General features: G+C 50.1%; 1 protein-coding gene across 1 annotated transcript; it reads right to left on the reverse strand.

Moving 5' to 3' along the window:
• Nucleotides 1-273: 273 nt before the first annotated feature.
• Nucleotides 274-13,128, reverse strand: LOC136549579 (FBD-associated F-box protein At5g60610-like). Its single transcript, XM_066540906.1, has 6 exons — nt 12,696-13,128; nt 10,326-10,332; nt 6,261-6,811; nt 6,031-6,040; nt 848-1,022; nt 274-730 (listed from the first exon to the last, which is right to left on the reverse strand). The coding sequence occupies exons 1-6, from the start codon at nt 13,126-13,128 to the stop codon at nt 341-343; spliced, it is 1,566 nt and encodes a 521-aa protein (XP_066397003.1). The 3' UTR covers nt 274-340.
• Between the last annotated feature and the right edge of the window lie 3,658 nt (nt 13,129-16,786).

Below are 16,786 nucleotides of genomic sequence, written 5' to 3' on the forward strand. Positions count from 1 at the left end.
TTATGCTATAATTAAGATAAATAAATTATAAATAACCTGTTGCGCTGCCAAGCACAATTAAAGAAGATCAAATAAAAGAACATTTAAAACAAAGTGATATTTTCACACTAGCTCTAGTTTATTAACAACATTACAAGCAACATCAAACATTGCCAATAACTTCTGCATAAAGATCTAGTTCATTACAGATTAGAAAGTCAAATTGTGGCGCTGTCAGACTGCCACAATTACACAAATCTTACAATACACAGTTCATTTAGCACCCCCCTACTTCAACACGGGAAAAAGGACTAGACCTCATCAAATTTAACAGCAAACAAGAGTACGAGTCAAGCAGCAACTACTCAAAGGATGCGCATACACCTGCCCCTTTTTCGTCACATTCAAAGGGATCAGTTTTAGACAAATCATGGACATGATTGATATGCATAAAGTCATGCTCACATCTTTTAGTAGTAAAATAAACCCGAGCACATCTTGAAACCCTTTTCTCCAGCTGGAGCAGCAGATGCTGCTCTGCAAGAAATCTATCAGTCACACTGTCCCTTTGGCACTCAAATGTCATTGACTCCAGCATCTTTGCGTTCAGTACAAAGAATGTGGCAAAGTTAACTTGTGACTTTATGCCTCGATAATTATTCAACACGACTGTCTTGAGACGGATGTCAAGGCATTTAATAAGATTATCATTTTTACGGCGCCATAAATTCTGGTCTCCCCCCCTGTATGCCTGAAAAGGAAAAAAAAACAGTATACAAACACAATTAATTCAAGAAGAATTGACACAATATTAAGTCAGATCCAAAGAATATATGAACACAATTAATTACTAGTTTAGTATGTTTACCTGGATATACAACTTCTCCAAGCATGGGAAGCATCTCATGAAGTCAATAATCTCATCCAGGCTAAGAATAAAAGTATTGACTGCTAAAATCTTGACAGTACGCGCGGGCGTTGTCGAGTTAATGATCCGGAATTCCATCATGTCGTATGGCTGCATGAAACATGTGTCAGCCAATCTATAAATGATTATATTTTAAAGTATTTTTCTGCACACAGAGAAGCAACTCAGAAACTGTAGGCAAGAGGTACCTCAATTGTCATGTACGGTCGTACGTATACGCGGAGGCGACGTGCACGCGACGTCCGACGGGCCGCAGAGCGCGCCCGCGACCAGGCTACGCGCAGGGACGACCATTCTCCTGGAACCGAAAGTGGCTAGAAGGACGGAGGGAGTTTAGAATATCCCTTAATTATAGGAGTTATTGTTTAAGTGGTTTCCTTTCCGTGTAAACAGCCGCATGGCTATATATTGGCTTATACTCTGAACCGTGGGAGGGAAGGAAGATCATTACTCTAATTCTATCTCTCTCTCTCAACTCTCAAGCCCGAACCGCTGTGAGGGGCATAACCTCCGCGATCAGAAGATACGGCACGAGACTACGAACTCCGTAGTCGAGGGCCAGCTACCCTAGATCATCAGGCCCTTGACAACCTGGTATCGCGATCCAATCGATCCTCCTCTTCCTCCGCCGCCGCGCCACCATCTCCGACACCCGCAAACCCGAGCCCCACCATGGCCGAGCCCACCCTCGCTGAAGTCATGGAGATGCTCAAGAGCCTGACCACGAAGATGAACACCATGGAGTCCGACATGGCCGCCATGAAGGACAAGTCCGAGTCGTACTCCGGCGGGGGCGACGACCGCCGCCACGACGACGCGCGCGGTCAGGACTTCCACCCCAAGCACAAGAAGTGGGACTTTCCCCGCTACGATGGCACGACCGATCCGATGCTCTTCGTCAACAAATGCGAAGCCTACTTCCGCCAGCACCGCACCACCGTGGACGAGCGCGTGCCCATGGCGTCGTACCATCTGGATGACGTCGCGCAATTGTGGTTCACCCAGCTGCAAACCGATGAGGGCACGCCGAACTGGAGCCACTTCAAGGATCTCCTTAACCTCCGGTTCGGGCCCCCTCTTCGATCCGCGCCCATGTTCGAGCTCTCCGAGTGCCGGCGCACGGGCACGGTGGAGGAATACTCCAACCGCTTCCAGGCTCTCCTTCCTCGCGCAGGCCGGCTCGAGGAGACGCAACGCGTCCAGCTCTACACCGGGGGCCTCCTCCCACCGCTCAGCCACGCCGTCCGACTCCACGACCCGAAAAATCTCGCCGAAGCCATGAGCCTCGCCCGCCAAGTGGAGCTGATGGAGAGCGAACGGCCGGCACCACAACCACCACGGGCGGCTCCGCGCGGCCTTCCCCCACCGGCGGCCAGGGCGGCTCTACCGGCGCCGCCGCCTATACTGGCGCTCCCGGCCCCTCCGGCGGCTGCACAGCAGGGTCGCGCTGAGGGAGGCCAATGACGACTCACTCCCGATGAGATGGCGGAACGGCGCCGCCAAGGTTTGTGCTTCAATTGTAATGAGAAGTACTCACGTGGTCATAATAGGTTCTGTCGCCGCCTCTTCTTCCTGGACGGGGTGGAGATCGACGACCCCGACGGCGACGCTGCTGCCGCGGCAAACGACGGGGTGAAGGAGGCCCCCGTCTTCTCCCTTCATGCCGTGGCGGGCGTGACAGTGGGTGCCCCCATCCTGCTTTGGGTCACCCTGGGCGCCACGACGCTCATCGCCCTGGTGGACACGGGGTCCACGCACAACTTTATCGGAGAGGCGGCTGCGCACCGCACTGGGCTCGCCATCATACCCCGCCCACATCTCACTGCCACGGTCGCTAATGGTGAGAAGGTGGCGTGCCCTGGCGTCCTTCGGCAGGCGGTTATCTCCATTGAGGGCATGACGTTCGACGTCGACCTTTACGTCATGCCCCTCGCCGGCTACGACATGGTGCTGGGCACCCAGTGGATGGCAGCCCTAGGGCGCATCGCCTGGGACGTCACCTCCCACACGCTGTCCTTCCACCACGACGGGCGCCCTGTCTGTTGGTCCGGCGTGGCATGCCCGGTGGCGCCCACAGTACACGCCGCGACCACCAGCGAGTCCCTGTTGGAGGGCCTGCTGGACTCGTTCGGGGATGTCTTCGCTGCCCCGATGGGTCTGCCTCCACCGCGCGGCCGTGACCACCCGATCGTTCTCAAGCCAGGCGTGACACCGGTGGCGGTCCGTCCGTATCGTTACCCGGCGGCCCACAAGGATGAACTGGAGCGCCAATGTGCGGCCATGATCGACCAAGGGATCGTTCGCCGCAGCACGTCGGCGTTCTCATCGCCGGTCCTCCTCGTGGCCAAACCGGATGGCTCATGGAGGTTCTGCGTCGATTATCGAGCGTTGAACGCGCTCACCGTCAAGGATGCTTTCCCGATTCCCGTGGTGGAGGAGCTCCTGGATGAGCTTCACGGCGCCAAGTTCTTCACCAAGCTTGATCTGCGTTCGGGATATCACCAAGTACGCATGAAGCCGGAGGACATCCACAAGACCGCGTTTCGCACGCACGATGGTCTATATGAGTTCTTGGTGATGCCGTTCGGCCTGTGCAATGCGCCCGCAACGTTCCAGTCCCTGATGAACGACGTCCTGCGACCGTTCCTTCGCCGGTTTGTGCTCGTTTTCTTTGATGACATACTAATCTACAGTGCGTCGTGGGCGGATCACCTTCGACATCTTCGCGCGGTCTTGTCCGAACTTCGCAGCCAACACCTCTTCGTCAAGCGATCCAAGTGCGCCTTTGGTGTCACGTCGGTCTCCTACCTCGGCCACATCATCAAGGAGACCGGCGTGGCCATGGACCCGGACAAGGTGAAGGCCATCCACGACTGGCCGGTGCCCAAGTCGGCCCGCGCGGTCCGCGGCTTCCTTGGCCTCGCGGGCTACTACCGGCGCTTCGTCCTCAACTACGGCGCCATCGCGGCTCCTCTGACGGCGCTGTTGAAGAAAGAAGGCTTCTCCTGGTCAGGGGAGGCAGCTGCGGCATTCGAGGCGCTGAAGGAGGCAGTGACGTCAGCACCGGTCCTCGCCCTTCCGGACTTCAGCAAGCCGTTCGTCGTAGAGTGTGATGCTTCGACGTACGGGTTCGGCGCCGTGCTCCTGCAAGAGAAACACCCGATCGCGTTCTTCAGCAGGCCGATCGCGCCACGCCACCGCTCTCTCGCCGCATATGAGCGGGAGTTGATCGGGCTCGTCCACGCCGTCCGCCATTGGCGCCCGTACCTGTGGGGCCACCACTTCACCGTGCGTACTGATCACTACAGTCTCAAATTCTTGTTGGACCAGCGGCTCGCCACGATCCCTCAACATCATTGGGTCGGGAAGCTTCTCGGTTTCGACTTTGAGGTCGAATATAAGCCGGGCGCCCAGAACGTGGTCGCTGATGCCCTGTCTCGCCGTGACACGGAGGACAGCATGGGAGCGGTGCTCGCCCTGTCGGCGCCGAAATTCGACTTCATCGACAGGCTACGTCAAGCGCATGCTGCGGACCCGGCGCTTGTGGCTCTCCGGGAGGAGATTCTTGCTGGCACCCGCGCCGCGCCGTGGGCTGTCCGCGACGGCATGGTGACCTACGCGGGGCGACTCTCCATCGCGCCGTCGTCCCCGCTGCTCCTGGAGATTGTGGCTGCCATCCATGAGGACGGCCATGAGGGCGTCCAGCGCACGCTGCACCGGCTCCGGCGTGACTTTCACTTCCCGGGGATGCGTCAGCACGTCCAAGACTTCGTCCGCGCGTGCGGCACGTGCCAGCGGCTCAAGTCCGAGCACCTGCACCCGGCGGGGCTGCTCTTGCCACTCCCGGTGCCGTCGTCAGTATGGTCCGACGTCGGACTGGACTTCGTAGAAGCCCTTCCGAAAGTCCGCGGGAAGTCCGTCATACTCACCGTGGTGGACAGGTTCAGCAAGTACTGTCACTTTATACCTCTTGCTCACCCGTACACTGCAGAATCCGTCGCCAATGCGTTCTTCGCCGACATCGTTCGCCTCCACGGGATGCCGCAATCTATGGTGTCTGATCGCGACCCCGTCTTCACATCGACGTTTTGGCGCGAGCTCATGCGGCTCATGGGTTCAAAGCTGCACATGACCTCGGCGTTCCACCCGCAAGCAGATGGCCAAACTGAGGCCGCGAACAAGGTGATCACCATGTACCTGCGCTGCTTCACCGGCGACCGTCCCCGCCAATGGCTCCGGTGGCTTCCCTGGGCGGAGTTCATCTACAACTCGGCGTACCAGACGTCCCTCCGTGACACTCCTTTCCGCATCGTCTATGGCCGGGATCCGCCGACCCTCCGCTCCTATGAAGCCGGGGAGACGCGTGTGGCGGCCGTCGCCAAAACTATGGCCGAGCGTGAGGAGTTTTTGCAGGACATCCGTTTCCGCCTGGAGCAGGCGCAGGCCATTCAGAAGCGTCACTACGACAAGCATCATCGGGAGGTGTCCTACGCTGTGGGCGATTGGGTGTTGCTGCGCCTACGACACCGTCCCACCGCGTCGCTGGAATCGTCGACGGGCAAGCTGAAGCCCCGATTCTTCGGCCCCTATCAGGTGACTGAGGTGATCAACGCAGTCGCCGTCAGGGTGGCACTTCCGCCCCGAGCTCGACTTCATGACGTCTTTCACGTCGGGCTCTTGAAGAAGTGGCAGGGCGCGCCTCCGACCACTCCACCACCTCTCCCCGTCGTCCACAACGGCGCCACGGTGCCAGAACCGGAACATGTGGAGCGCTCCCGTCTCGCAAGAGGAGTGCGCCAGGTCCTCGTGCGCTGGAAGGGGGAGCCGCTGTCATCATCATCTTGGGAAGACTGGGACACTTTCCGCGAACGTTTTCCGGCGTTCCAGCTCGAGGACGAGCTGGTCCAGAAGGAGGGGAGAGATGTCATGTACGGTCGTATGTATACGCGGAGGCGACGTGCACGCGACGTCCGACGGGCCGCAGAGTGCGCCCGCGACCAGGCTACGCGCAGGGACGACCATTCTCCTGGAACCGAAAGTGGCTAGAAGGAAGGACGGAGGGAGTTTAGAATATCCCTTAATTATAGGAGTTATTGTTTAAGTGGTTTCCTTTCCGTGTAAACAGCCGCATGGCTATATATTGGCTTATACTCTGAACCGTGGGAGGGAAGGAAGATCATTACTCTAATTCTATCTCTCTCTCTCAACTCTCAAGCCCGAACCGCTGTGAGGGGCATAACCTCCGCGATCGGAAGACACGGCACGAGACTACGAACTCCGTAGTCGAGGGCCAGCTACCCTAGATCATCAGGCCCTTGACATCAATAATCAGAGCCCATTGCAAACCAGGAACAGTAATCAGTATAATTTAGGCAACCCAAGGTCTCCAGATTGGGTGCTGAAATAACTGATACTTGCAGTGGCATGCCCGTTTGTGGTGGTCGATGATACAGAATCCTTTTAAGGCAAGGGGCATCCTCGATGATGAATTTTTCTAGGAATGTCGCTGATGTTTGATACCCATCATCAGCATGACCCACCCCAATGCTTGTAAGACTAGCTGAGTTGATCCTGACACAGTGGAAGCCGAATATGGTGCTAAGCAGCAAGCACTCCAGGACGGGAGAAGCAGCAATAATGCTATGCAGGGAATCCTCCGAAATGCGGACCGATTGAAGTGCGAGCTTCTTGAGCTTGGGGAACTGAAGCGCCTGGGCGACGTCGTCTGAGAGGTGGCATTGGCTGAGAGTGGCGACGCAAAGGCACGACGAGAACCGGAAGGCAGATGCCGGCAGAGGTGGCGGTTGCAACTCCTGCGGCCCCCAAATGAAGGGGATCCAGCAGTCAATCTCCTGGAGGTTGTCGAGGGCGGAGGATCGGAGCCAAGCATCCACAGTGGCGGGGCTGTCCCATAGGCTGTCAGCCCAGGTGCACCGGCTGCCACTGAGTGAGTTGCTGGAAGCCGTCATCTGCACAAACAAACACATTTAGCCGTTTACGTTTTCATTCTTGTATGACATTGTGGGCCCACAGGCCAGAAACTGTATGGCACTTAAGTGCCCGTGACTCTGTAAGACGTTCATCGATTATCAAATACCAAATAGCACGCCAAGGCAGAGGGGCAACCTCGCCGGCGTCAGGGGGTTCACCGGCCGAATCCATTGTCGTGCTCACGTTGCGGTGACCCGCCGCTGCCAAGGGCTGACAGTTGGTATTCAGAGCCATTTCATCCTCGGCGTGTGGGGCTGCGAGCGCTCTCTCAACCTCGCCGTCAGTTATCGGCTCGTCGCGGGATCCAGCACCGCGTCGACCAAAACCACCTCCTCCACCTCCACCACCACTCCAGCTTGTCGCGGATCCTCACGACCGCGTCAGCACCGACTTCGCCATCTGCGAAGACACGCAAGACGACACCGGCGGCGCAACTACATCGGACGCCCGCCAGGTGCTCGACTGGGGTTCTGCATCGACAAGAGGGTTCGGCGGCGTGAACCGAAGTGAGCACAACCAAAATTCGCTCGCTTGTTATCTCATTCTGGCACAGATCGACCGTCGACGAGGGTTGCGCGACAGTTGTTCGCGTGTAAAATTCCTGGAGTCGCACGGGAGATTTTGGTGCGGCGGGGTAAGGAGAGGGAGCGTCCAAGAGCTTGGGTTGCTGGGCGGGTGTTCTTGTGCTTGCACTCCACTTGTCTCAGTGTAAAATCCCTCGGCCTTGCCTCACTCCCAGGCGGCGGTGAAGTGTGCAGCAGCGCAACAGGGGAGGTCCTGCACCAAACCTGCTGCTGGCACATCTGGCTCTGAGAAGGAAGAGTGATCTGTCTCCATCCCCACAAACAAGACTCCTGCTTCAAGCTATGACACGACGATCTGAGGAAGAGAATTCCAGGTGGGAGCAGTTGCAAAAGAATCTCGACGTTATGTTCAGTCAAATTAATGAGATGCATACCACTCAGAAACAAATGAAAGCCCAGATGGACCTAAGGTCTGCAGCAATGGATGAATATGCCCAGGAACAACATAACATTGCTCAACAGATTCAGCATAATGGTGAAGCTATTGCGAGAATTACTATCAGACAGATGGAACAGGAGGCAAAGGTCACTGCAAACAAACACCAGGATGCAGGCCCAACATTTGATGAAGTGGGAAGTGCAGCATTAGACTTTGAGGACAATGTCTCCTTTCACAATGTGTTTGCTGAGGATCCCAAGAAGGCAAAAGCTGAACCATATACACAAATCAAGACTGATCACCACTATTCAGCTCAAGATGATAACAAGGGTGCAGCAAAATATAGAGAGGAAAGATTACCCAAGCAAGCCATGCCTAAAATGGATTTTCCTGATTTTGATGGCTCTGACCCAAAGGTTTGGTTGGACAACTGCAGAGACTATTTTGATCTCTATCAGATCCCTGAAGGTATGTGGATCACTGCTGCAAGACTACACTTGAAGGGAAATGCGGCTCGGTGGTATCAGGCCTTCAAACAGAAGGATACCTTCAAAAGTTGGACACATTTCTGCCATGTCATTCAGCAAGAGTTTGGCTCAGATGACTTCAGATCCTCCATGACTGACTTACTAGAAATCAAGCAGACAAGCCTAGTGGAAGATTACACCACTCAGTTCCAGGCTCTGCAGTATGCAGTCACAATGCATAATGCCAATTATGATGAAATGTTTTTCACCCAACATTATGTCAAAGGGCTCAAAGAAGAAATTAGGGGAATGGTAGAGGCCCAAATGCCTACTACAGTGCTCAAAGCCTCAACATTAGCAAAAGTACAGCAGAAAGTGATAGACAGAGGGAAGCCCAAATACACAAGAGCTCCATATCAAGCAAGAACACCTCACTACAACAGACTGGACACCAAAACACAAACCTCTAACCTCTGGAATGATAGGCGGTTGAGGGATTATAGAAAAGCCAATGGCTTATGCTTTCATTGTGGTGAGAAATTTATACCTGGTCATCTAGAGGTCTGTACCAAAAGAAACAAGCCCAAACTCAATGCTTTAGCCATCAATGATCTGGACCGAGAGCTCACTGAGGAGGTTCTCAATGACTTGGCAGCAGAAGATGCACTGCATGACGAATTTTGCCAATTGTCCTTGAATGCTATTTCTACAAGGGACAAAGCAGATTGCATCAAACTCAGAACTAGAGTCAAAGATAAAACAATGCTCATTCTGATTGATAGTGGGAGCACTCATAGCTTCATAAGTACTCAATTTGTCCAGATGGCTAATCTTCATACTATTCCTATCCCTCCAAGGCAAGTGAAACTTCCCAATGGTGCCAACATGGTTACTAATCAGCTAGTTCCCAATTTGCAGTGCTATTGTCAAGGACAAAGCTTCAGAACAGATATGGTGGTCTTGGATATGCAGCCATATGATGCTATACTGGGCTGTGACTGGCTCAAGTCACATAGTCCTCTGGAATTCGATTGGCAGCTCAAAACAATGAAATTTGCTGAACAAGGCAAGTCTATCACTCTGCAAGGCATCAGGGAACATGACTTGCAGTTGTCATCGATGTCAGCTACTCAACTGTACAATGCATCTAAAGGCAATGACATATGGGCTTTTGCAGTGCTTCATCAAGAGTCCCACAAATCTGACCACACCACTCACAAACAGCAAGCCCATCCAGAGGCTTTACAACATCTATTGGCATTGTACAAGGATATCTTCACTGATCCACAGTGCCTCCCACCTAGAAGGGCCTATGATCATGCCATATCCTTACTGCCTGCCTCCACACCCATCAATGCCAAACCCTATCATTACTCCCCACTACACAAGACAGAGATTGAAAACCAAGTGCAACAACTATTACAAGCTGGCCTGATTACACATAGTCATAGTCCTTTTGCTTCCCCTGTTCTCCTAGTTAAGAAAAAGGATGGTACTTGGAGATTCTGTGTCGACTACAGAAAACTCAATGACATGACAATCAAAAATAGATTCCCAATGCCAATCATTGAAGAAATCTTGGATGAGCTTACAGGAGCCAAGGTATTCACCAAACTGGATATGAAGGCTGGCTATCATCAGATCAGAATGCTACCAGAGGATGAATTCAAAACAGCATTTAAAACCCATCAAGGGCACTACCAATTCAAAGTTATGCCTTTTGGACTAACAAATGCACCAGCAACATTTCAATGCATCATGAATGAAATCCTTAAACCATTCTTGAGAAAATCTGTTCTAGTTTTCCTAGATGACATCCTCATCTTCAGTCCATCCATGGAAGCTCATGTGGACCATCTTGAGCAAGTCTTTGCAACTTTGAGAAAGCACCAGTTGTATCTCAAGGAATCCAAATGCACTTTTGCCAAGGACAGTCTGGAATATTTGGGGCATATTATAGGAGCCCAAGGAGTCTCAACTGATCCCAGCAAGATCACTGATATGCTCAAATGGCCTGTCCCACAGACAATGACTGAACTCAGGGCATTCTTAGGACTCACAGGATATTACAGAAAATTTGTTAAAGATTATGGCAGACTGTCCAAACCTCTTACACAAATACTCAGACTCAAGACATTTGTTTGGAACCAGCATGCTCAGGCAGCATTTGAGGCACTGAAAACAGCAATGACTCACACACCAGTATTGGCTCTGCCAAATTTCAATGAGACATTTACAGTGGAAACTGATGCTTGTGCTGATGGTATTGGTGCAGTACTGATGCAAAAAGGGCAACCTGTTGCTTATTTGAGTAAAGCACTTGGAGAAAAACACAAAGGACTATCAATTTATGAAAAGAATTTCTAGCATTGATCATGGCAGTAGACAAGTGGAGGCATTACCTAGAAAGGGGTGAATTCTGCATACAAACTGATCATAGATCCTTAGCTTACTTGAGTCAACAAAACCTTCACTCTGACATGCAAAGAAAGGCTATGACCAGGATGATGGGCCTCCATTTCACAATCAAGTACAAAAAGGGCAAAGAGAACATGGCTGCTGATGCACTATCAAGGGTAGGTCATTTGATGGCACTACAAGCAGTATCCACAGTTCAGCCAGCCTGGGTCCAGGAAGTCAAAAACTCCTATGTTACTGACTCCCAAGCACAGGAGCTGCTCAGAACTCTAGCCATCACCAGTCCTGACCAACAGGGATACTCTTTAGACAAAGGCATCATTTGGTTTCAAAGCAAAGTCTGGATTGGCAGTAATTCAGCACGTCAAACCAAACTCATTGCAGTCTGCCACTCCAGTGCATTAGGGGGCCACTCAGGGGTAACAGCAACCTATCACAGACTCAAAAGGCACTTTGCTTGGAAAGGAATGAAAAATGATGTGGATAATTTCATCAAGCAATGCAACACTTGCCAGCAAGCCAAGCACTCACTTCAGCACCCCATGGGACTCCTGCAACCCCTCCCTATTCCTACAGGTATATGGCAAGATATAACTATGGATTTCATAGAAGGATTACCAAAGTCTGAAGGATACAGTGTCATCCTAGTGGTAGTTGACAGATTGACTAAGTATGCCCACTTCATAGCTATCAAACATCCATACACAGCTGCCTCCATAGCTAAAACATTCATGGAAAATGTGGTCAAATTGCATGGGATGCCCAAATCCATAGTGACAGATAGAGATACCATATTTGTCAGTCAATTTTGGAAAGAATTCTTCAAGGCATACAAGGTAAACCTCAAATTCAGCACTGCTTACCATCCACAAACAGATGGGCAGTCAGAAAGGGTGAACCAGTGTTTAGAAATGTATCTCAGATGTGCTGTTCATGACTCCCCTCAAACCTGGAAATCATGGTTACCACTTGCTGAACTTTGGTATAACACATCTCTCCATTCTTCTTTGGGATGCACTCCTTTCAAAGCTCTATATGGCCATGACCCTGACTTGGGTCTGTTACCTACTACAAATCAGACAAACTCAGTTTCAGTGACTGAGCAGATTGAGCACAGGGAACAGCACATTCAAGCCCTCAGACAACATCTAGCAAGAGCACAGAACAAGTTCAAAATACAGGCAGACAAACACAGAACCGATCATCAGTTTGCTGTCGGTGACAAAGTATTATTGAAGTTACAACCATATACACAATCCACTGTGGCAAACAGGCCATATCCCAAACTATCATACAAATACTATGGACCATTTACTGTCATCCAGAGAATTGGTCAAGTAGCATACAAGTTGGAACTCCCACCAGACGCTCAAATACACCCAGTCTTCCATATCTCACAGTTGAAACCATACACACAAGATTACACACCTGTATATGATACATTGCCAGTTTTGCCAGATCTTGAAACTGCAGATACCGTACCAAGGGCGATCCTGGAGCATCGCATGGTGAAGAAGGGCAATGCAGCAATTCCTCAAGTGAAGCTCCAGTGGGTCGGCCTGCCAGACTCGATGACCACCTGGGAAGACTACTACGTGGTAAGGCATCGGTTCCCTACAGCGCCAGCTTGGGCGCAAGCGGCAAGTCAAGGCCGGGGAGGTGTCAGCCTAGGTGCACCGGCTGCCACTGAGTGAGTTGCTGGAAGCCGTCATCTGCACAAACAAACACATTTAGCCGTTTACGTTTTCATTCTTGTATGACATTGTGGGCCCACAGGCCAGAAACTGTATGGCACTTAAGTGCCCGTGACTCTGTAAGACGTTCATCGATTATCAAATACCAAATAGCACGCCAAGGCAGAGGGGCAACCTCGCCGGCGTCAGGGGGTTCACCGGCCGAATCCATTGTCGTGCTCACGTTGCGGTGACCCGCCGCTGCCAAGGGCTGACATAGGCGTTGTGCAGGGAAGCGAAAGCGGCGGCCGGGGCCCCGGTGGGAGGAGAGGATGCGGGAGACGACATCGATGGTGCGAAGGTCACCGCCATCGAGGTTGAGAGGGGCGGAGCTCCAGAGATGGCGCCACCGGGTGGCGAGGATTCGCGTGCGGGCGGCATCTTTGGTGGGGAGGAGAGAGATGACCTCACCTAGAATGGCGTCCGGGAGGAGGCTGATTCGGTCGACCCCATCTTCTTCTCCACCGGCTCCAGGCGGTGGATCTTGAATGTGGGATTCATCTCCTCCGGCTCCCGGACTCGGAGGATTCGATTCAGGTGCACTCGTCGTTGGTACCAGCGACGAGATGTTTGCTCCACCCTCCTGTTCCGAGCTCGCCTCCGGCTTCCTTCTCTTGGCACGGCGAGGCGCCGCCGCCAGAGCCTCCATGGCCGCCGGCCGGTGGGTTGATTGGGGACGAGGCGGGTGAAGGGGAAAACGACGGCTGGCTGAAGCTCCGTAGGGTTTGGGTGCGCGCAGCATCCAGAGGCCTCCCGTTGCCGGCCCATGGGCCCAGATCATATGCGTTAGACTTCACAGCCAATTTCGAATGCAAACTTTGAGCCTGAACTAACATATGTTAGGAAAAAGTTCATTTTAACTATCCTCGTAGTCTAGTTTTCCTCCCTAAACTTTAAAATCGGATAAATCACCTCTCTCAACTTTTAAAATCGTTTATTTTACCTCCCAGTCGTAGGTGGTTTTCAAAGACGGTTTTATCTTTTATCTTTTTTATTTATTTTGGCTAATTTTTTTGAAAAATTATAGTAAAACACAAAAAATTATAAAATGGAAAATTCAATTTTCATGAACTCCACGTGAGTAGATCTACACAGTGAATATATAATATGGTACTCTTTAGTACAAAGTTTTTGTTGTATCTTTAGATCTATGATTTTATGTAATTAATTCAAAGCTTGAGTTTCTATGGTACAATTGTGGTGAAATTTTATGGTAAGCTAACTATTATATTATTGAACTGTAGTAAAAAAATTTATACTCATTGGATAATGTATAACTAAGTTATAGATTTATATAGTTTTATGCTTGTTAAATAGTTTTAAAATAGTTAAAAGTCTGTAAAAATAGAAACGAGTATGAAATTTTTACTATAGGTTAAACATACAATAGTTAGACCACCATAGAAATTTCACCACCATTGAAACTGCAGCTATGAATTAATTACAGAAAATCATAGATCTAAAGCTACAGCAAAAACTTTGTACCAAAGCATATCATATTATATGTTTACTATGTAGATCTACTCACGTGGAGTCAAAAAAAATAGATTTTTTATTTTATGATTTTTCTGTGATTTACTATGATTTTTATGTGATTTACTATGATTTTTTAAATATTTAGCCAAAATAAATTAAAAAAAAAGACAAAATAACCTTCGAAAACCACCTATAACAGGGTTAGAGAGGTAAAATGAATTATTTTAAAAGTTGAGGGAAGAGGTTTACCCTGTTTTTTAGTTTAAGGAGGAAAACTAAACTTTAAGGATGGTTTAGGGAGGTAAAATAGATTTTTTACCATATGTTATGTTGTAAGTTATAAAAAAAACATATGTTAGTGCAAGGATATAACACCAAAAAGAGAGAATCAGCTTAAATGGATCGGAGTGACTATTCATCCGAACACGCAAACCTGCTTCTATTGCATGATAATTTTCTCTTTTACGTTTCTTATTGTACAAAACTTCTTTCAAAAAGCTCAAACTTACATTTGTGTGCTCCGTACGTCACCTACACATCGATTTTTTTTCGGTAGCGGCATCCGGGGACGGACGGACACAGCTTCCCATTGCCTATTTTATCTGTCCACTCGCTTCTATTCGCACCTTTAAAAAAATCTCTCTATTGCGCTCGACCTCCACCGTCGTGGCCTTATCCACTGCTCCATTGGAGCTCCGCGCTCGACTCCACCGCGTCGCCCGCCTTCCTCATTCCGCGCTCCACTGCGTCGCTTGCCTGCACCACGGCATCCGCCTGCCGCGGCCGCCTTCGCTGCTCGCTTATCCACCAAGTAGGTGCTCGCTAAGGGTGCACTGGCCCAGGCCGTTGTTCGTCTAGGGGTGCTCGCGCAGATGCTCGTCCATAGTGCTCGCACGCCTCACGCAGGTGCTCACCTAGGTCGCCGAGCAGGTCCTCGCCTAGGGCGCGCACCGGTGAGCTCCATGCGCCGTCGCCGACCTCTGCGCCGGTGTCAAGCTCCGTGATTCGTCCAAGCAGCAAGGTGACATTGCGCACTGAAAACACATGTTGCGAGAGACCAAGAGTATGTTTCAAGTGTTTCAGATGTTTCATCTGGATATTGCAAGTGTTTTATGTGGATGTTGCAAAAATAGATCGGAATGTTGCAATGGTTGTACACATATGTTGCAAGCTTTTGTTCCCAATGTTTTAGCTGTTTTTTCACACGTATGTTGCAAGTATGTTTATTTAAATGTTGCATATGTTTCATACATATGTTGCAAGTGTTTTATCTGGATGTTGTGTATGTTTTATATGGTTTTCAATTATTTTTTAGGTGTGTTTTTGCAAGTGTTTTAGATGCCTTTAGACCTATGTATGCAAGTGTTGTATCTGGATATTTCAAAAGTATATTGAATTTGCATCTTTCTCCTAGGTTTTCTGCTGCCTTACCTCGGTGTCTCCTCCTCCCGATGCCAGCTAGCATCCGCCGCCCCCTTCCTTCTTTTTTCTTGATGCTGGTGATGTTCAGGGTGGCGTAGGCCCACGTGGGCGCTTGAAACGGCGCATGTAAGTGGACTGCATGTGCGGGCATCCGGACAGCCGTCCATCCTGACGTCCGGGCGATAGCAAAGCCTTTTTTTGATCTTTCTGTGCATTTTGTTTTTACCTTTTTGAAGCGGGCCTGCTATATCTCGATGGAGGAGCGTTTTAACAAAAGAATGAGCCATTAAAGATGTTGCTACCAGTATGTACACCTGTTGTAAAGTTAAGAGAGCCGAAGAGCGTGCCACGTGCAAAGGAGGTTCATTCTTTTATAAAAAAAAAACTCGATTCGCGGTGGTTAGACAGCCCCGGGCATTCCATCTTAAGAAGAAGTATGAGTCTTAAGTTTATTTGATTTTAATTGGCCAAGCTCAATCAAAATCCAATACTTGCGACATAGCATGTGTGCTAGCAGTTTAGCAGGTTCGGTAATGTAAATTCCAACGAAGATTAGTTGCCGCCTGAGCTAGAGAGATCGTTCTTCCATGCACATTATTACTTGAGCTGAGTGCGTCCGTCACCACATGCTGTCTTCTCAGCTACTTCCGTTTCCAGCATGGGATAGCCTCCTCCATCGAGATATAGCAGCGCGCGGCAGCGTCCGGCGCCCTAGCAAGCCTGAATTTACAATTATGCAGCTCATAGCATTACTGCACAGAACGAAGATTCCGCGACAGACATTCCCGACCCAGCAACTGACCCCTACTAATTATATTCCGAATATGAAGAAAATACACACTATTATCAAAACACATGAGCAAGAATGCAGCACCTGGACCTGACGGTCCCAATGCTACATTTTACAAGGCGGCGTGGACGTGGCTGAAGATGTGCACAACCTGGTAACACACTTCTACAAATATGCTTATTTTCTAGAAGATATAAACCACACTTTTATTACTCTTATTACTAAAAAAGATAAGCCTCTTGTTCCCCAGGACTTGACCTATTAGCCTTTATAATGTGATTTACCAAATCATTTTCAAATCTTTGGTTGACAGACTCAAGCGCCACCTTCCTCACTCAATCAATCTAGCTCAGGCAGCGTTCATTAAAAATAGACATATCTCAGCCAACATCATTATCACACAAGAAATCATTCACCCCTTCATCAACTTAAAATCTTGGAATCAGAAGGCTTTCCTTTTGAAGTTGGACCTGGCTAGGGCTTTTGACCATCTGGAATGGGATTTTGTTGCGGTTGCGCTTCGTGGTCAAGGGTATCATGGGAATTTCATTCGCCTTATCTATGCATGCATTTCAACGCCCACTTTCTCTGCTCTCGTTAATGGTGAGCCCATTGAATC

Source organism: Miscanthus floridulus, chromosome 4 (assembly GCF_019320115.1).
Source record: "Miscanthus floridulus cultivar M001 chromosome 4, ASM1932011v1, whole genome shotgun sequence".
Lineage (NCBI taxonomy): Eukaryota > Viridiplantae > Streptophyta > Magnoliopsida > Poales > Poaceae > Miscanthus > Miscanthus floridulus.

Coding starts and splice junctions, on each gene's coding strand:
- LOC136549579 (XM_066540906.1), bottom strand. CDS start 13,128: ATGGAGGCTCTGGCGGCGGCGCCTCGCCGTGCCAAGAGAAGGAAGCCG. Junction 731..847: donor TGGAGAAGTTGTATATCCAG/GTAAACATACTA, acceptor TTTCCTTTTCAG/GCATACAGGGGGGGAGACCA.